Source organism: Ovis aries, chromosome 22 (assembly GCF_016772045.2).
Source record: "Ovis aries strain OAR_USU_Benz2616 breed Rambouillet chromosome 22, ARS-UI_Ramb_v3.0, whole genome shotgun sequence".
NCBI classification, from domain to species: Eukaryota; Metazoa; Chordata; class Mammalia; order Artiodactyla; family Bovidae; genus Ovis; species Ovis aries.
In genome coordinates, this window is record NC_056075.1 from 23,019,152 (window position 1) to 23,039,819 (window position 20,668).

Here is a 20,668-nt window from a genome sequence, read left to right on the forward strand (position 1 = left end):
TCTGTAGACTGGGTGTGTGGTGCTGGGAGGTCTAGGAGATGCCCTTTCCCAGCCTAGTGCTCTAGGCCTACAAGCAAAGGGTGCTGTGGGGTAAAGGGAGGAAGAAAAACAATTCCTGGATATCCCTGGACAGACCCACCACACTTTACCCCTCTTCTATAGTGAGATTCTCCCTGTAGGCTTTTGGAAAACTCTTCCTTGGAGGGGCTTTAGCAACAGTGGCCTCTAGAACCTAGCATCTTGGTACTGGTTCTAGAACTCTCTGAATCCAGTTTTTTTTTCAGTTAAAGAGGCAAGGAAGGAAATAGAGGACACTCTTCCGTTGCCCCCTCTCTTTACTCTGCCAAAGTGCTGAGGCAAGAACCTGGGATTTGGGGCTAAGATTCTAGAAACTTCGTTGGAGGCTGCAAGGAATGGGAAACAATTAGGAGGCAGAGGCAGCTGGGGCTGGGGACTTCTGGTGAGAGGTGAGAGGCCCCCATGAAGGGGCCCGGCCTTCAGGATACAAGCTTCTTCCTCCAGCATCTGTCTTCTCCCACACTCTGCCCCATCCAGCTGCACTCCAGAGTCTTTCTTCCCTTCCAGCACAGGATGTATTCACTCTCTGCTTGAATTCCTCCAGTGACAGAGAGCTCACAATCTCGAGACACCCCTTGCATTATGAAAGCTCTTACAAAGAACAAACAAATCTGTGGGTAGAGCTTTGGCCCCTACCACATTCTCCAGTGTGTGAGAATCATATCCTCTGAGTGAGGGAGACCTTTACAAGCCCAGGGCTTCTTCCCTAAAATTCCCTGTCCCTGGCATTTATGATGCCAGGACTTGCCAATGGACTTCTGCACCGGGAGGCTGGATGTTTCCTCCACAGGCGACCAGTTTTCCTTAATTGCTATGTGGTTAATTCCTCTCAACTGCAGCAAACTGGGTTATTTATGACGTCTCCTTGCACTTAGATCTTCAATAATTGGGTCTTTTTTGAGAGAGAACCCATCTGCTCAATGCCATACGTTATTTCTCATGGTTTACATTGAGGCAAGAAGAGGGTGATATGTGGGGTAGGGTGCAGCGTAGTTTGCAACAGCCTGTAGAATGTGGTCTAGAGGTGGTATAGGCAACATCTGAGAATTGTAGATAAGAAGTAAAATGAGGGAGCAGGCTTCCAAGAACCATGCCGTAAGGGCAGTGTAGACTTCTAGCCCACTTGAAAAAAAATGGCAGTGAGTCACTTGACATATGGGTGTCCTGGCTGCCTGGCTGTGAGTTGGATGTTGTCCTCAGACACTCTCCATGTGTGTGCCTGCTGCAGGGCACTGAGCAAATGGGCAGCTCATGACCTAATGCATAGGGACTCTCCCTCCACACCAAATGCCATCCCTACCAGCTGCAGCTCCCTGAGCTCCACCCGTCAGGTCATAGGCTTAGAGTCAGTCCTCCAGCAGCCCATGTGGTTCCGTGCCCCAGTGCTGTTCTCTCTGCCTGGATTGCCTGTCCAGCCTCAGAGTCTCATCTTCTCTGTGCATTCCTCCCCCCCCCGTCTAGAGGGGGTATGAAGAATAATGAAAGATGTGCGTGAGATGTCAAGACGGGGCTGGTGTAGGCTGCTTTCTAGCATTGATAGTTATCACGATGTTCAAGTTCCTTTGGGCCAACCACACCCCCATGCACTTAGCACTCTCACTTGGTATTCTAACTCTTTGTGATTTACGTGTCAGGTTAGAGGCTGCATAGCTTATGTGTCCGAGTAGCCTGTGCGTCCCTGGAGGACGTGAAATATTGGTCATCTTTGACTTTTCAGAGCCCAAGAAACAGTGCCTGTTTCATTCATTCACTCACTCATTTATTCAACTAATAATTATTGCTGTCCTTCTAATATTGGCCTCTGTTCCAGTGCTGGGGATACACTGGTGAATGGAATACACAAACTCCACTCTCTTGGAGCTAATAACTTAGTGGGAAAGAGCTGACAATCAAGAAGTCAGTAAAGGGACTTCCCTGGTGGTCCAGTGGCTAAGACTCTATGCTCCCAGTGCAGGGGTCTGGCTTCAATCCCTGGTTGGGGAACTGGATCCTGCATGCTGCAACTAAGTGTTCACATGCCACAACTAAAGATCCAGTGTGCCTCAACTAAGATCCGGAGCAGCCAAATGAATACATAAATAAATATTTTTAAAAAAGAAATCAACAACTGTGAGTTGGTGATAAGTACCAAGAAGGGAAGAAAAGCAGGGACAGGGCTTGTCAGGAGTAAGGAGGTATGGCAATTCTTATATATGTAGGTGACTGGGGAAGGCTTTGCTGAGAAGGTGACATTGAGTGGAGATCTTAAGAATGTGAGGAGGCCAGATCTGGGGATATTTGGAGCAAGAGAGTCCCAGGTGGAGGGAACAACCACAAAGGCTAAAAGCAGAAGATGCTTGTTTCAGAAAGAGCAAGGAGTGGCTGGAAAGGTGGGTGAGAGGCAGAGCAGGGAGTGATGAGGTCAGAAAGGCATGAGTGAATGGGGGCGGTTAGGGGAGGAGGGGAGGGAGCCAGGACATGAAGCACTGTAGGTGCTCTGCCTCCACTCAAAAGATATCTGCTGAATGAAGGAATGATGGATGAATGAATGAACACAGAATGCCTAGGCTGTCCGGGCTCTGAATGTTTCCCAAGGGAGCCCTGTGCGCTAGAGGCTGTCAGGCCTTCGTCCTGGGGAGGTGGGACTTGAATCATGCCCTAAAGGAGGGGTGAGCAAAACACACAAGAGAGGACAGACATCCCCGAGAGGAGGTCTCTACGAACACAGGTGGGGAGATGAATCCCTGTCAAGGGGCAGCAAGGATTGCTCATCCGGAGCTCAGGGTGTGTGTGAGACCCCGTGATTGACAGGTCGATAAAAAAAGATTTGAGGTCAGACCAGAGGGGACTTGAGCGATAGGATAAAGCTTGACCTTGCGTGTCCCAGAGCAGTGGGGCCTCCACAGGCATCTGAACAGAGGAAGTGAATGTTAGAACAATGGCTCTTCTGAGCACTAGGGTAAGCGGCCAAGCAGTGGGGACAAAGGGACCAACTAGGAGGCAGTGGGAGGTCCAAAGGAGCAAGGAGGTTGGGGGGGGTGGGCGGTCAGGGTATAGGTTGCCCCAGCCCGAGGAGCAGGAAGGACTGTGGCTGGACCTCTGGGTCCCGTTGCTCAGGCTGAGAGATGGAAGCCGGGGTCAGGCCCTGCTCCTTCCCTGCCAGCCAGTCACGGGCCCCAGAGTCAGCAGAAAACCCCGGCCCTGGGGAGGAGGCGGGGGCGCAGAGCCAGAAGCTGCTGAGGGAGCACTGGCAGCAAGATGCCATTGTACGTCCGCAATCAAGATACTTCAGAGGAAATCAAAAGCACCAACTGGGGAAATGATGTGTGCACGCTCTCGCTTTCTTTCTCTCTCGAGCACACACACAAACTTCTGCCTCCAAAATGGGTCAAGTGAAGGCTGTGGGCGTGGGCTGGGGAGGGAGGGCTGGCAGGAGAGGAGGCCCAGGGCCCCCAGCAGCCTGGGCGCTCGTGCCCACTCACCCTCCTGGCATCGGGGTTGGCAGCAGCTGCGGGGTGGGGTGGGACGTGAGGATAAATATACACCTCCCCATGCATATGGATAATGCACACAGCTGCCCTGCCTGCTTTGCGCTCATTAGGACCAACTGTTTCAGGAGCGGTGGCAGGCGGGCGGGAGGGGGTGATGTGCCCATTCACAGGCTGGGGGTAGGGGGGCTGCCTGCAGCTGTGCAGACACCTCCCCCCTGCCTGGATCAGCATCCCAGCCCCTGAATTGCCCCGTCCGCCCTCTTTTCCTTCCTCTCAACCTGCTGCTCTCCAGATCTGAGGGTCTCAGAGTGGGAAGAGGGCCTGGGGAGTGAGTCAGGAGGAAATCCAGGCTGCACCCCCACCAGAGCTGGGGGAGTTGAGGGGATGGTTGGATTGTATGGTATCCTCTGGCCCCAGGATGGGCTGCTGCTTGCAAACCCAAGCTCCTTAACTATTTCTCTTCCAATGCCATCTGTAGATTCCAGGCAGGAAAACTGCTTCGACCCTGTAATCCGTAATCCGGAGGCTCCGGGGAAGCCTCAGTCATATTCGAAAGCCCAGACCAGGCTTGCTCTGTGGCCCCAGACAGAATCAGAGGGGCTTGGAAGTGATGGTGCGATGGCACAGGCTTCTGCCTGCTCGGCAGCAAGGGAGGCTGGTGGGCTCCAGTTCACCAGAGCAGGTTGTCCAGGAGAGACTGGGGACTGGGTTGGCGATGTGAGTGTTGAGAGCCTGGTCCAGGGAGAGGTCTGGCTGATGTAATAAGTATGACTGGCCCCGGCTGAGGGGCCCTCAGCCAGTGCCAAGACTTGCACCCTGGTGGGGTCAGAGGGGGCATCCTTTCCCATATGGGTGTGCTGAGCCCGCGTGCCAGCCTTGTCCAGTCTTAGGAACTTGCATTCCCATTCTGTTAACAAGGGGCAGGCAGTGTCTGTGTGTGACTCTGCAATCGGGCCTTTCTCTTGCCCTCCAGTGATCTAAGTGGGCTCCAGGGACTTCTACCACTTTGCTGCAGCCCGTCTCTACCCCTTTGGGGCCAGGGCACTGGGTAGGGGCTGCAGAGCCCTGGGGGAGAATTGAGGCCCAAAGGGTCACAGTCTCCCCAGCCTTTCTCCTTTGTTGCCAGGGCGGGGCCTGGCCACCGCCTGCCCCCTCTGCTGGTGGCCTTCAGAGCAGCGGCCACCTCTGGGCTCTGTGAAGTTTCCTGTGGATCTTTAAGAGGTGGGTGGCAAAGTGAGAGAAAGAGAGGTAGGCCTCGGCCTGGTTTCCTGGAGCCCCGCTCCCCACTGTTCTCAGCTCTTGTGTTTAGTCAAGAAGGCGCCCTGGAGAAAAATGGTCTTTCTATTTAAAGGGAACCCCAGCTAAACCATTTCCTAGCTGTGTGATTTTTGGCCAGTGACTTAAGCTCTGAGAGCCTTGGTTTCCTCAACTGGAAGAGAAGGGTAGGAATGGTTACCCTGTGGGGCTACAGAAGGATCCAATCAGTGAATGACTAACAGGAGGAGTCGTTTGGTGATCTAAATGGTACTTCTGCCCTCAACCCTTGCAGCTCTCAGCTTCAGGTATCCACCTGAGTTCTCCTGCAAACCTTGCCCCTCCTTGACTCAGCTTGCTCTCTGCCTTTCTGTCATTAATATTTCATTTCTTTACTGAAGGCTTTTTGTCCCTGGGACACTGCTATTCATGCTGGGAAAAGAAACCTCTCCCTGTTCCTTTGTGCAGGAGTCCTCAGCTCCTTTTCTGAGTTCAGAAGCCAAAAGGGGAAAAGGTTTCATGAGACGGGCTTGGGCCCTAGCAGTCAAACAAGCCTAGGTGAAAATCATGACCCTGCCCCATTCTCCTGGTGTGATCTTGAGCAAGTGAATCCAATTCTGTGAGCCCTGTCCTCAAACTGAGTGATAACACCTACAGTTATTAACATTGTTGCAAGGATTAAATGAATGATAATGGCCAGGTGCCTGGTACAAGTGGATGCCCTGGTCTGACCCTGCAGGGGCCTGTATCACCACATGCTCATGTCTGTCTGGTTCCGGATACACACACACACACACACACACACACACGCACACACGGACATGACACAGGACACAGCGCTGGACCAGCAGATTCACTGCAGGGAACAGGAGCTCTCTTCCCCTCCTCCCTGCCCGGCTCCCATGCTGCAGCTTCTCCGTGTTCTGCAGTGTTGGAAAAGGAAATTACTGAACAGATTGCAATTAAGGGGGAGGTGGGGGGAGAGAGAGACAGAGGCCCTGAAATGCAGCTTGACTGAGCGCTAAACTGTGTTTTTGCCCAGAGCCAATCAGGAGCCGCTGACAAGAGCCTGTTCCCACTTACAAATCTAATTGCAGGAGGTGGGGCTGGGGTGGCCCAGGGAGCCCCCTGGAGAGAGGAGGGGGCTGCCAGCACCTCTGGGAAGGCTGCTGGCCCTAGCAACACGTGGTGGGCCGTGTGGGAGGGCAGAGGTTCTTGGAGGCCTGGGAAAGCCTAGACTCCAGAATTTTTGCCTGTTATTATAATAGCTATCAATGATTTAGTACCTACTCTGCACCAGACATTCATAACTTCATTTAGTTTCTTGGAGACTCAACAAGGTAGGTGATTACCTCATTTTACAGGAAGAAACTGAGGTACCGTGTTCCTACTATGTGTTAGCTATTGCCTTCTATCTACGTCTATTGCCATTATATCTCTTTTCAATCTTCCTACCACTTTTGTCCCATTTCACAGATGAAGAGGCAGGACTCCAGGAAAGGAAGCAACTTGCCTAAGATCACAGAGCTGATTTATGGATGGGCAAGGATAGATTTTTGGGTCTGAGTCCAGGGAACAGTTTAATTGTATCTCACTGTCGCTGTACTGAGCAGGGCATTCTGGGTAGAATTGTCAGATTTAGCAAAACAACACAAAACTGGGGTGGCCAGTTAAATGTGAATTTCAGGTAAACAATGACTTTTTTATGAGTATTATGTCTCAAATCGTGCATGGGATGTACTTATATTCAAAATGATTCTTTATTTGCAATTCAAGTTTAACTGAATGTCCTGCCATTTATCTGGCAACACTAGACTTTCTCTCTCTTCCTGCCTCCAGCTCCCCTCTATTCTGCCAACAGCTTGCCTTTAAAGGCCAGCCCCTGGGACCAGCCAGGCTGGTATGTCTCTAGGCTGCTGAAGTGAGGCTGCTGGAGGGGAAGACAAGCTCTTCTCCAGAGGGCAGAGCTCCGGACCGGAGCCTACTCTGCCTCCTACTGTGTGGCTTTGGGCAAGTCTACTCCCCTCTCTGAACCCCGTCTAAAAGGAAATAGTATTAGGTAATTGCCAGTATCCTTGCAGCCCCAATTTTCCTGATTTCTCCCTTTTTTTCTGTCTGTGCAAAGGGCGGTACAAAAACAAAAAAAACTGCTGCCGTGGGGACAGAGGACAACAACAGTTGGGACAGGGGACCGCCTCCCTTCCCTACCCACCCCGGGCCACCCTCCTGCCAGCAGCACTGATCAGAGAAGACCCCTGGTGTGGACTTGGAAGGCTGGGGGCTGAGACAATGAGCCCTTATTGTGTTATTGTCTTTGTCCTGGGGGGGCGGTGGCAGTTTACCGCTGCCTTAAGACCTGGCTTCCCAGCCCACTGGCACTGATGACTCTGTGATCTTGGGCAAATGCCTTAACCCAGGCCAGTGCCTCATTTTCCTTAGCTGCAAAGTGGGATTAACACTACTGCCCCATGACATCGCCCCATGACATCGATGTGATGTGAGAAGGGCTTAATAAAGGGTTATGTTTATTGGTGGTGGTGGCGTTCGTGTCACACCCTCCTGCAGAAAGCACCTTGAGAGATGCTGACCTCTGAAAGGACGAGCTCACTGCAGCCCTCCCCCCTCTCTAGCAAAGGACACGACGCTTTCCAGGCTGCCTTCATTTCAGCTAAATTTTATTTGTCGGATTTTTGACAGACGTCTAAATTATACATTGAATTTTCCACATGACCAAATACCACGTCCCTTCCTTTGATTATCATTTTCAAAAGATACTAAAAAAAAAAAAGAACTTTTCGATGGAGCAGACTGAACCCTGAAACCACATGGAGTGCAGAGCTAAAAATAAAAGGAAGTAAGAACTAGCCCCTGAGAAGGAAAGAGAAATCAAAGCAAACTCTGACGGGAATCAAGGGACGAGTCCTGGCGAGGGTGACATGGTGTCACCCTCTGGGCCAGGCCGGATAAGGAGCGGCCGACAGAGAGGGTGGGGCCCAGAGTGGCGCAAAAATAGCCACGGCTTTAGCCCAGAGGGGAATAAAAGAAATTTGTTAAAAGCCAGGAGAGAGAGAAGTGAGAGGGAGGGAGGGAGGGAGGAGGCAGGACCACGTCCTTCCTGCAGTTTGGGAGCTGCGGACCTTAACCCTGGCACATCTCTACCCGCCAGCATAATCGCTGACTCTCAGCTGTGCGCCGACATGTTCCCCAGCTCAGTCCACATCAACGACACCCTTGTTTCCATAGTAACCAAGGGAGAGTGAAGGGGAAAGGGTGTGCTGCCCTGGGCTCGGGGAAGCCAGCCAGAAGGAGCCGCACGGGGGAGGTTGGGAGGAGGGGAGGGGAAGGAGTTTTTCCCACAGCTGGTCTGAGCACACATCCTGGGGCCCCTGTCCCAGGCCTGGCCTGCCCTCTGGCCTCCACCCCTCTCCCCTCCCTCTGCACATTCAGATGCAGTCGTGCCCAGAGCCAGTCTCACCACTGAGACTCCCTGGGAGTGGAAACACCCAGCATCCCCCTCTAGCTTCCAATTTTGTCCTCCACAGCGAGGGGCGGGCAGGTGGGTACTAGGGAGAGAGGAAAGGGGACTTTAGAAGCATTTTGTTTTCACAAATGCGAGCTTTCAAACTCTGCGATTTTTAGGCTCCTCTCATCTACCCTGTGAGCCCCGGGAGGGTTTGGTAGGGCTCAGAGGGAAGATGAAAGCCTGTGACATCCACAATGTCTCTGTATCTTTAGCTGAAAAGCAAAGCTGAACATTCACAGAGGCTGTTATCAGACGAAGGCAAGTGGCTTCTGCCTGCTGGCCGAGGCCCTGGGCGGGGTGGTGCCCTTTCAAACAGTTCCCTAAGTTGGTGGTAAAAGGACAAAAATATTTCACAGATTATCCACTGCTAGAGTCCAAGTTCCACATAGCTGTGTTCGCAAATCGCAGACCTCAAAGCAGGCATTTTGCCCCTCAGATAACATCCGTGCTGCACTATTCGGAGGGAAAAAACATTTTCACGTGTTAGAGCCATATTTGCAGCCGGATAGAAGGGGGATTTCTGGTCCCTTGTAATTCTGTTTTGCCTCCTTTTAAAGGCATTTGGGTAAGACAGACAACCCTATGGAGGCTGCAGGGAGCAGCCAGCTCACAGTGGTTTAAAAACCCTCACCTTTTGTTTTGCAAGTCCTCACAGGTCTGTCCATAGCCACCCCAGGGCACCTTTTCATGTCTGGCCTTGTTAATGACTTTCACCCCAGACCGCCTTTGAAGCGGGCCATGCCTCAGCCTCATGGGCACAACTTGGTCCAGAAAGGCTGAGAACTGAGGGCCAGGGGCTGGAGCAACCCCTTCAGTCTGCTCACATGCCTTGGTGGGTTTGGAAAGGGCTGCCTCCTGTGATGTGAAAACCAGCTGGCCTGGGACCTATCAGCTACTGGACGGTCTCTTATTCATTCTCTGAAAACCCTGGAGGCCAGGCACCAGAACAGAGCTCGCTTGGGAAGCCAAGGGATGCTCTGGCCCACCTTCCCTTGTCTGAAGCTGGGATTTCTTAAGGCTCAAGGAAACAAGCTCTTTTTGCAACACAGGGCAGGAGAAATCTCCTGCCATTCCTCTCTGATCAATCAACAGAGGACACATTTTGCTAGAGAGAGGCTGAGGGGACCAGGAGCTGGGGTGACTCTGGCTTCTCTGGGCAAGGCCCCCACAACCCTACCCACCCAAGTGCCTCCCGGCAGCAAGCCCTCTTCACCCTTGAGCAGCCCACACCACCAAGTTGCCAGCACTGTAAAAATTGATCTCTTCTGAAGATCGATCTGCCTGGCTTTTCTCAGCGGAGCAGGTTCGTGGTGAAGCTGCATTTATTTTTAAAATCTGATAGCAGCGGCCTATTGTGATCATTTAAACATAGAATTCTTTGAGCTTTAGAAATCCCTTCTATGGGACGGCCGTGGAGAAGGCAGCTAATCTCGGAGTCAGCTGCTCACTGCTCCATTGAACTGGAGAAAGCCTGTTTACGCTAGCCGGAGCCCTCCATGTGAGGGCTTTTTAAGGACCTTGTAATTTTTCTGGAATTAAACCTCCCACCTCTCCTTACATTCCAGATGTCATTACAGTCAAAAGTGGTAAGAATTTGCTTCCCTGTGTGGCTGGCTGGGGGGTTGGGGACGGGCTATGTTTCTGTGGTGACTTGTCTGCAAGAAAGGCTTTTTTTCCCCCCTTCCAAAGGGTGAGGATTACATAGTCTCTTACCTGCATGACAAGGTGGTTTAATCATCTGCTGTTTCTCACCTCCCCCTCCTCTCCCTGGCCCCTGCAGCTTCCCACCCAGACAGGCTGCAGCCCTGGTAATGGGTGATGGTAGAAATCACTGACCAGTGCGAGCAAACACTATCTTGGCTTCAAAACCACAGGGGAAAGTAAGGACAGGTCAGGAAATAAATGACCACAGCCTGTGGTCCTCTTCCTCTCTCCCCCACCGTTTTTTTTTTTTTTTTTTGAAAGAAAAAAGCCCACTGCAATTGTGTAAACTGCAATGCAATCTCTTGCTCATTTAAAAGATCTCATTTTCTAATCATGTGCTTTGAGACATTTAATACTATTTCAATGATGCAGAAGAAATAATATAATTCCTTTATTTGAAAAATGATACTGAACCTCAGAGATCAGTTAAATCTACGGCTGGAATGGGGATTCTTTTTAAATGATGTTGCTCCTTCTCTTCATACAGCTGTAGCTGTACACAGATGGAAAAACATTTGGTCAGAAAGCAGCAAATTAGTGTTTTTCAGGACAGAATTCAGCTCCCGCAGCTCCCGCATCTCCATTTGTTGAGATTTTACTTCTTCTTTGCGCTGACATTTTTGCAGACCCAGTTCATGCCGTCCTTTGAGGGAAAGGGGTAGAGAGGCAGTGTTAGTTTTAAGTAAGGCACCACACACTCCAGCCTTCGGGCGGAAAGAGAGAGGGTCCTGGGGCCTCCGTCCCCAACCACGGGCTCAATGGCACTTGCCTGCCCAGGGGCCCACCTGGGTGACCAGGGACAGTGACCTCCTAGGGAGGAGTGGGGAGGCCTCTAAGAGCTTGAAGGGAGATGGGAGGGGGAGTGTCAAGAGCCTGAACTTGAGATGGGTCCTCAGGAACTCCCTCTGAAAAAATAAACACATCTGCCTGGATCCCAGGCCTGATTGAGGAGCTATCAGGACAGATTCCAGCCATTTTTGGCTTTTTCTAAAAGCTGACCTTTGCTAGGGCATTAAATTCAATAATAAGCCACCCTTCTGGTGCCCTGGTGTGTTTACAGTGTGACAGTGTACACTTGGGCTAAATTAAATTTCTTTTTGGAAAAACAAACTGACTGCAGTGTGCGTTACTAGACACACACTGGGGCAATGTGTATTCATTTCTCTCTGTGCAGCACCAGGGAAGGTTTAAAGAGGCCTGGCCTAGTTCTTGCAGCTTTAAGCAGTACCAAGCAGAGGGACTGGGGAGAAGGTTCCCTTAAAGGCACAGTAACCTTGAACGTGTCCTCTCTTAGAAGGCTGGAGGAGGACAGAGGTAAAATCCACACAATGTCTACGTACAGCCACCTGGCAGGTGGCGTATCTTGTGGATGCCAGGCCCACCCATCCCTGAACTCTCACTCTTTCCCCAGAATCTCTGTGACCCCAAGAGTTGCGCGGAATTCTCAGAAGCCCAGAATAAAATCGAAGGAGGCTCCTGCAAGGCGCCCCCCTCTTTTTCCCCTGCTTCTGTCACACATGGACATCCCAGGGCATACATGACATTCAGAGCCCTGCATTTCCTGTGACCAGGGAGCTAGCCGTTGAACCTGAACAGCTGAGACAGCTTAAAGCAATAAATATCAGCTGACACCCTTGGCCATTCGGAGCATTAATCCCATAAACAATACATCACGGCAACACAACCAGCCGGCATCCTATCTCCTGGCTAATCTCACCATAACCTGAATTTACAGTGATTAAAACTCCGCCAGTTGCCATCAGAGCACTTGGTTGGGAGAAGCAGAATATCTGATGGCTGTCCCAGAGCAGACCTTTGGGGAGGCTGGCCATGGCCCTCTGCACAAAACCACACAAAGGTGGACAGCACCTGGCAGCAGCAGGGACCAGGGTGGGGAGGAGGCGAGGTGAGAGAAGGTGGACTCCAATTACAAGTGGGTCAGCTGCTTACTCTGAAAAGCTGAGGCCAATTTTAAGACCATTTTTATGAAAAGGACTAATTTAAAGAGAAGGATGTTTAATTTTAGGAGCTAATTGGTTTCCAGGAAAAAAAAAAAAAGATCACCTGCCAGGAGACAAAAAAGATTTTACAAATAAAAGAGGGATGAATAAGATAACCATCTTCTCTTTGCCTTCAAAGGTGAATAGCTCAGCACTTACGTGGCACTTTCCATCTGTAGGAACCCGCACAAACACCATCAAAGGTGCGTACCTCAATATTTCCTGCTCTATAGAGACTTGCACTATTTTATCAAATCATCTTAGAGAAATCAAGAGCAGTGTTCCCACTGAATACTGTCTTCCCTCTTGTTTTATGGCTGATTACAGAGGGGGCTGGGCGTCTTTTATTGTATGTAACTCAACATGAATGCACTCAAAGAGATAGGAAAAATATTTACTCAGCTGCAGGAACCCAAGGCAGAATGTGGAGGGTGAGGGGCAGCTTTCTATTGGGTATCTGTTATGGAGGCAGAGGGGATTTAAATGGGGAGCCCTGCTGAGGGGCGTGTCCTCCAGATGTGTGTGAGAGCTCCAGTCCTGCCAGCAGAGGGCGCTCAGAGGTCGGGCCCCACCAGCTGACCTGCTGGCAGGGGGCCAGCGGGCGGGGCACGTTCCATAGCTGCTGCCTGCAACTTGGAGTGTGGGAAGCTGGAAGACTTAACTCTGCTCTGGTTTGGAAAGGCTGTCCCATCTAAAGTGTTTGGAGGCTGGGGGTTTGTGCCTTTCCTGTTACTGCCCAGAGGAGAACCTGAACTGGAGCTGGGAGGTGTCAGGGAGGCAACAGTCAACAAGGATATTACCTCTAAGGTGCCCACTGGCAGGGAAAGATTCCTGAGGGGAGGGTCCATGCCAGACTGGCTTGGGGTGGTGTTTACAGAACTTCGCATGATGGCTGGCCTGCCTGCCTGCTAAGTCACTTCAGTCCTGTCCGACTCTTTGCGACCCTATGGACCATAGCCTGCCAGGCTCCTCTGTCCATGGGATTCTCCAGGCAAGAATACTGGAATGGGTTGCCATGGTCCTCCTCCAGGGGATCTTCCCAACCCAGTAGCAGACACTTAATTGATCTCTTTTAATCCCTGTAACAACCCTGTGAAGTAGGTACTTAGAGATGAGGAAATGGTGGCACAGAAGAATGCGTGGCAGAGGCGGGCTGTGAACCCAGGCAATCCAGCCCCAGCGCCCACACTAGTACACCGCTGACGGTTTCTCAATGACTGTGGGCAAGTGCCGGGGGAGGGGCTCTGCCTCAGGCTCAGGGAGAAGCTGAGCTTACCCTCAAGCTGGCAGAAGGTGCAACTGCGTTTTTTTCTTATGACTTTCAGCTGAACACAGGGGCATGAGATGGAACAGCCCCAGACAAGCACCCGGCGTGGCTCTACTGCAGCTCTGAAGGTGCCAGGAGCTGTTTCTGGCCACTCACCTCTCAAGATTCCTAGGTTGCCACGTACTGATACTTGTGGAATCCTACATTTTTATCTCGCAGCATGATCCCAGCATATTAACTCTCTGCAAGCCTGCCATCTCCAGCGGAATCTCTCTCTTTAAAGACAACATCATTGCAAGAGGAGGAACCTTAAATCAGCAGCCACATCACTCTGGCCTTAATTTAGCAAGGCTTTGATTTTCTTTTAAACAGACGACTGAGAAAAAGGTGATAGTCTACCTGAGGCAGGTTACTGCTCTGCTTCCAAAGAAGGACATGAACTCGTAGGTTTGTTTAAGGGCTGAACCTTTACTGTCAACTGGTTTGACCAAATTTCTGCAAACTGGATCTTCCTCACAGGGCTGACAATCTCACGGTATAGTCCTCCCTTTCTTCCTCCACTGCACCTCCCCCTGACCAACCTTGCTGAAACTGAATTTGAATTGATTGGCTTCAATTCAATACTAGAGACTAAGGAGAGACACTGAACCTCAAATACTGAGTTTTCTCTGGCCTCTTGCAGAGGAAATAACTTCTACCATGTCATGGGATTATTCCCTACTAACCACTGGGAAAAATGGAAGGTGGCCCCTAACCACATGGGTGGAAACCTGCTTGATCACAGATCTCTCCATTTCGGGATTAAAGGCGTGATGCCCTTTCTATGGGAAGAGTGCACCCCTCATACTCTGATCTCTCTGCAATGCATCCGTCACTGCTCAGTGGTAGGAAGGGAGCAGTGGCAGCCATGGTTGGGTGGGTCTGGTTGTTTAATGCCACGAGGACTACACCGTCACATCAGTAATTGCTCAGGCCCATGCTGAGCAATGCAGCCTATTCCTTTGTGCCACTGGGCCCCCAGGGTCAAGGAGCAGCTGGAGGCAGCATACATAAAATATTGCTTGCTATTAATACTTTTTCTGGTGACAAAAGGCACTGCCCCAGAGAGGTAGCAAAATTGCATGGCCCAAGTTTGCTTTCTTAGTCTACAGAGAGGGTTGAAAATTTAAAAATAAACCTGAGGTCTGACTTGCAGATAAGGAGTTCCATACACCCTGGGAGTCAAAAATAACTGAACCAGGCCTAGAAAGAAGTTGTAAATGTTATTTTTAAAAAAATATTGAAATTCTGTTGGCATATTAAAAAAAAGGTTCCCTCAGATCAAGGAAAAAGAAACAAAAACAAGAACCTGGGCTAGTGAATATTTAGGGTTCATCTGTGAAGCACTCTGAAGGCCAGCTCACACGTCAGGACTCAGATGGCTAGAGGCCCTTTCTGTGAAGGTGAGAGCTCTGTGAGCCGGATTACGGCTCTGCTCAGAGAAGGAAGACAGGGCATGTGGGAGTGATGTGAAAAGAAGGTATGGACGTGAGGTGGGGGCATGCAGAGCGATACCCAGGAGAACCTTCTGCTAGCTTGAAGCTATTGGTGTAGGCAGATCTCTGTTATGACTAAGGTTAGAGCCCAGGTTGAAACTGCTGATCTCTGCTTTGAAAGGAAATTCTAAAGCAGTATAGTTTTAATTAAACACACACACACACACAATGTTCTGTGGAGGCAATGTCTCCAAACACCTGAAACTGCCACTGCCAGGGAGAGCTGTGGTTTGGGATTCACATTCAGGTCTGCAGGTGGAAGAGGGACTGATTTCTCTACACCTTTCTCTGACTCTCAGCCAGATCCTTTGTTCACTATTTTCCAGACACCCAGGGAAAAGCAGAGAAGAGTCCCAGGGTTAGGTGTTGTTTACGAGAAGCCCTGGCAACCCTGGATGCAGATGGAGGCTGCCCCGTGTTTGCAAGGGGGTCTGCCGGAGGGGGCCGTGGCTTTTCCCTCCCGGACACAGTTCAGTTTCTCTTTGCCCTGCCTTCATCTGCTTGACATAACTAGGTCTCTCTGACCACTCCTCTGGATTACGGGGCTCTCCCTGACAGCGTTTCCAAGACTGATGCTCTCCTTCAGCTTTTAGTGCCCCTTACCTGCCTCTGCTCTCGACAGCTTCCCCTGAAAACCTGCTTTAATTACGTGATGGGCTGCCTCCTCATCACCGTCAGTCAGGCAAACAAAGACCATTTCCTAACTCTCTGCTGCTGCTGCTAAGTCGCTTCAGTCGTGTCCAACTCTGTGCGACCCCAGAGACAGCAGCCCACCAGGCTCCCCCGTCCCTGGGATTCTTCAGGCAAGAACACTGGAGTGGGTTGCCATTTCCTTCTCCAATGCATGAAAGTGGAAAGTGAAAGTGAAGTCTCTCAGTCCTGTCCGACTCTTCGTGACCCCATGGACTGCAGCCTACCAGGCTCCTCCATCCATAGAATTTTCCAGGCAAGAGTACTGGAGTGGGGTGCCATTGCCTTCTCCGTGCAACTCTCTAGAAGCCCGCAAAAGCCAATTTCCACATCTAGAGCCAGGGACTGCCTGTCCTCCTTATAACTACTGCACGTATTTGCCATCAGAATATCAGGTAGAACAAGAACCCAAAATCCATCTCAGGAATCACTAACTTCCACAATCTCGAATCATGTATTTAAGCTGCTTGGCTAAGGAGAAATGAGGTCCCTGCCCGAGCAGTCTCCTCACCTAGCAGATCTGTTCCCCCGACTCACCCACTCAAGGGTTATTTATCAGCACAGGACAGGTTTCGCAAATGCATTTGATCAGGCATACACTTAAACACAATGTAAAAAGATACTTGTTTTTAAATATCTGGAACAGTAACAGAAATTCCAGGTTTTTTTTTTTTTTTGACTTCTGTATATTTTCTTTCAGGGTCATTAGCGCTGTGGTCCCAGTTGCTTGACCCCCATCACGACTGAGCATTTTGGTAGCTCTCCCCATTGCAGACCAGCTTTCAGGGGGGCCATGGGTGGGGAGGGTAGAATGGGAAGATGAGATAGGAAGTTAAGGAATTTTAAGTAACTTTTTCACAGAATCTCTGTCTGAAAGTAAAGTCTTTCATTTTTAGGAATACTTAAAGCCTTAATTAGTACGAGTCATTAAAAGGCCTGCTCTTGAACTAAGCAATACAGGGAAAAGAATTCTAGGTAACTCTTTTTCAAATGAAAAACAAGAAATTGGCTGAGTGGGCAAGAGCTTAGGTCAAAGGTATTACCTAAGAGGGACGTGGTCATCAGTGCCTCACAATGAATGTTGTTTCCACAGAAAATTCCACGACCTTTCTCCAGTCCCCAAAGGTTGCCATTAGAGGACAATAGACAGCAGATTCCCTTCTTAATTAACATTTTTATTAAATAACCCATTTCAAATAATGGTTAAATTCTCTAAATTTATATCATTCTATTAACCATATCTAATCTCATTAACCTTGAAATCCCAGTCTTAACTACCCAATTCTATACACCATGGTACTATCTACTAAACTAATTAAGTGACCTTCAAACTATTTCTCCTCCATATCAGATCATTATTTTTCTTGCTCATGGTTCTTTGCTGGATCTCTCATGATCTCTCACTTCCTGTGAACACAGTTGCTGAAAGTCCCTGATCTGGGAAGAACTTTATAACAAAATCAAACCATACAGGACTGTCTGACTTGATTCCTGCCTGCCCCCACTCTCTGTCTGGTAGCTCAGGCCTCTTTCCCAGCCTGAAGATCCTGTGGCTTAAAGGGAACTCCCTTTCTATGGCAGTTGACCGCTGGGAGCAGGGAGTCCATTTTCAACTCTGCCTAGCCAGGGCGGGAGGGGTGTAGGGTGGGAAGACAATGACCACCTCGTCTTCCCACCTCCTCCGAGGAAGCCCTTGACCTGAATGCCGCTCCTCTAAAGTCTGATTTGAGGGGACCCTAGTTCCTCCTTTTCATATCCCTAAGGCTGGCTGAAGAAACAAGAGCCTCGCTGCTAATTCCAGCTTTGGTTTTTCTTCCTTTTGACACTCTGGACAAGTGAAAAAAGATCACACAGCTGTCAATTCCCACTTTCTTAGGAGTATGCATACAAAATGCATTTCTTTTCTTAACCTCCACCTTTAGAATCCCCAAACTCAAGATCCTCTACTTTCTATATTTGGGCTCTAAACAATTTTAGAGGGGCATAGTCCTCTTGCTGAAGTGGTCTGTACAAACACAAGAAAGCTGTTTCTTTTCCTGGGCCTTACCCTCACCAAAATAACCCTAGGCCCCATGAGCGCCATCTTATGCACAACTGAGAGAAATACTTTAGGGAAAACTTGATTTTTGTTTAAAAGTGAAAAGCTAAATAAAATGATCAGAATTTACCTATTCAAAAACATCCTGGGTTGTAACAGACTTGTTGGACCAACTTGTAAATTAAGCTGAAAAGTGACCAGTTAATTCAAAACCTGATAGATACATACAACCATGTATGTGACTGTAATTTTATAGAGGAGACCTGAGAAGAATAAAACTATCAATGATCATTTCATTGCTGAGTGGGATTAGAGGAAATTAAAGAACTTTTTAGTTTTTAATTTTATGTAGTACTTTGATATGATTAACAATGAGAATATATTGCTTTCCATATTTTTGAACACACTGTGGGGCTTGTGGGATCTTAGTTCCCTGCTCAGGGATCAAACCTGGGCCCCCTATACGGAGTCCTAACCACTGGACCACCAGGGAATTCCCAAGAATATATTGCTTTATAACCATAATCTAGTAAAGAAGAAAGGAAATAGATGAGACTTAACACTTGCTCCCTCCCCAAACCTAAAATCTCACAGAGACTCACAGAGCCTCACAGAGCTCCAGCTTCCCTTTTGGGGACATAGCTGAAACAACCTCTGGCTACATCAACACACCTACACACACACACACACACACACACACACACACACACACACACACACACACACACACACACACACACACCAAGAGCTTCTGACATATACACACACACCAAGAGCTTCTGACACATACACACACACACACACCAAGAGCTTCTGACACACACACACACACACACATACACACACCCCCCCACACACACCCCCCCCCACACCAAGAGCTTCTGAGAGCAGGGATGGAAGGGTTTGGAGCAGGGGTGCTTGTCTTGCGCTAACTGGTCTGCCCTCAGACCCAGCGGCAAAGCACAGAAGGGTCCCCGGCAGTCTATGTAACACAAAGGGGAAAAAACAGGCAGCGCACAGATGGAACAAGTGAGATAACTCTAAGTGAAGTGAAGTGAAATCGCTCAGTCGTGTCCGACTCTTTGCGACCCCGTGGACATAGCCCACCAGGCTCCTCCGTCCATGGGATTCTCCAGGCAAGAATACTGGAGTGGGTTGCCATTTCCTTCTCCAGGGGATAACTCTAGGAAGTGATTATTTGCTGGAGATAAAAGCGATCAAATTTGTCAAATATCTGCAGGGAAAGGGAAGAAGAGTGTTAGGAGGGAAATGGAAAGAGGCTGCCAGACAACGATGGAGAACCAAACCCAACACACCAAGATTACAGAAAAGCAAACTGGCCACACTACCAGAGACACGTGCCCTACGGCAATGCGGGGAGACGCCATCTCTCTAGACACTGTTGCTCCCTCACAGCACCCTGGAGCGGTACTGTCCCGTTATCACGGCACTGCGTCACCACCCTGGCAGGTATACCAGATGTTGAAAATGGGGCATATGGGGCGTGCTGGGGGCTTCAGAATCAAGAAGTAGTCCTAGAGGGCTGACTCAAGGGTTGGCTGGCTTGAGGTTGCTTGGTAGGACACATGGGAGCTGCAACGGTTGATCATTCTTTGAGGATACTGCCTCTCTGGTGTCTGGGTTACCATCGTGTTCTGTCCCAAATTAATATCAAATGAAGGGGAGCCTGCTCTTCCAGTACACAGTTCCTCGGTGTAAAGCGTAAGGCTTTTAGGCGGCAGAAGTCTCGCTGTGGGATGCCAACCCAAAGCAGCAGGAAATAGATACCAACCCTGAGGGCAGTGGAGACAGCCAACAGAAAAAAACAAAACACTTCTAGGATAACTAGTGTGTGACTGATGGCTCTGCTACCTTGAGAGTGCCAGGTAACAGAGCATTGGTGTTGGCATCCATAATACCAGATGCAACACAAAACCCTCAGCCCAGTCATCAGAGAATCCCAGAGTTGGGAAAGCAGTTTTGAAATCTTCTGTTCCGACCTCCTCCCCAATGGGGCAGCTTGTTGCTTGTGTGGGGTGGTTTATCTCTGGCTTTCCTGGACCAGTTAATGATATCAGATTGGTTGCTAAGTAGGAAAGAATCAGACGCCTCCAGGCCCTCCACATCCTGGAATGGTTCATCTGCCCATCAAAGGCTATTTGTTTTACATCTTTTTCTATCTAGATCCGCGCAACCAATGAGACAGGCTACCTGGGTTGCCAGGTGACCGAGCCCTCCAGTAACCTCACCTGAACGCCCTCTCCCGTGAGAGCTGAGCAGGACTGGATCTGCCAGAACCGGTCGCGGATGGTGTGCAGGTTCAGTCCTTCTGCAATTTCAGAGGCAGGGGCTGCTGTGAGCAGATCCTGCTTGTTAGCAAAGATGAGCACGGGCACGCAACTTAGCTTTTCCTCCTCCAGTAATTCAGCTAGTTCCTGGATCATTTGGGGAATAGATGGGGAAGGGTGGGGGGGAGGAAATCTATGATATTTAACCATGCACTTTGAATCGAAACTAAATAAAAGTTAAGCTGATCAACTAGCAACTTTCAAGGGCAGTGGTTCTCAAACTTGAGCATGTGGAAGAATCCCCTGGCAGATTTCTGGGCCCAACCCAAAGATGCTGACTTTGGAAAGTCTAGGCCAGGGCCCAGGAATCTACATATGCTCCTACTAATAAGGTAGTTCTGTTATAGGGGGATTCATAAATCATACTTAGAGAGACTCAAGGGAGAACAAAAGTTGTGGTTAGACATTTAAAACTTACCCAAGGTTATTATATGCAAATAACTTTCAATGCATATATATACACACATATACATACGTATATATGTACAGATACATATATATTTTTAAAAACTTGAATAAAAATGACAGTTGATTTAGAGACTATAATTCTGGTTCATCAATCTCTATCTCCAAAACATGCATGCATGTGCATTACATTTCCTCAAATCCACATCCTAAAGTAACTGCATTAGTCTATCTGACAAGGTCTCTGAGTTTTAGGTGATTGTTTGGGATCTAAACTGTATGTTAATTCTGTCTGCAACAAGTCCGGGAGAAGGTATATACTTACTAAAAGCCAGGACCCATCCCTTCCTCCCTCG

At 49.4% G+C, this 20,668-nt stretch overlaps 1 protein-coding gene across 1 annotated transcript in view; it reads right to left on the reverse strand.

Moving 5' to 3' along the window:
• Positions 1 to 10,394: 10,394 nt before the first annotated feature.
• ARL3 (ADP ribosylation factor like GTPase 3) overlaps positions 10,395 to 20,668 on the reverse strand; it is a 30,285-nt gene continuing 20,011 nt past the window's right edge. Inside the window, exons 5-6 of the mRNA NM_001162553.2 lie at positions 19,809 to 19,994; positions 10,395 to 10,672 (exon numbers count right to left, since the gene is read on the reverse strand). Coding sequence (NP_001156025.1) covers positions 10,625 to 10,672; positions 19,809 to 19,994 — 234 coding nt within the window. The 3' untranslated portion in view covers positions 10,395 to 10,624. The remainder of the gene's footprint in view (positions 10,673 to 19,808; positions 19,995 to 20,668) is intronic.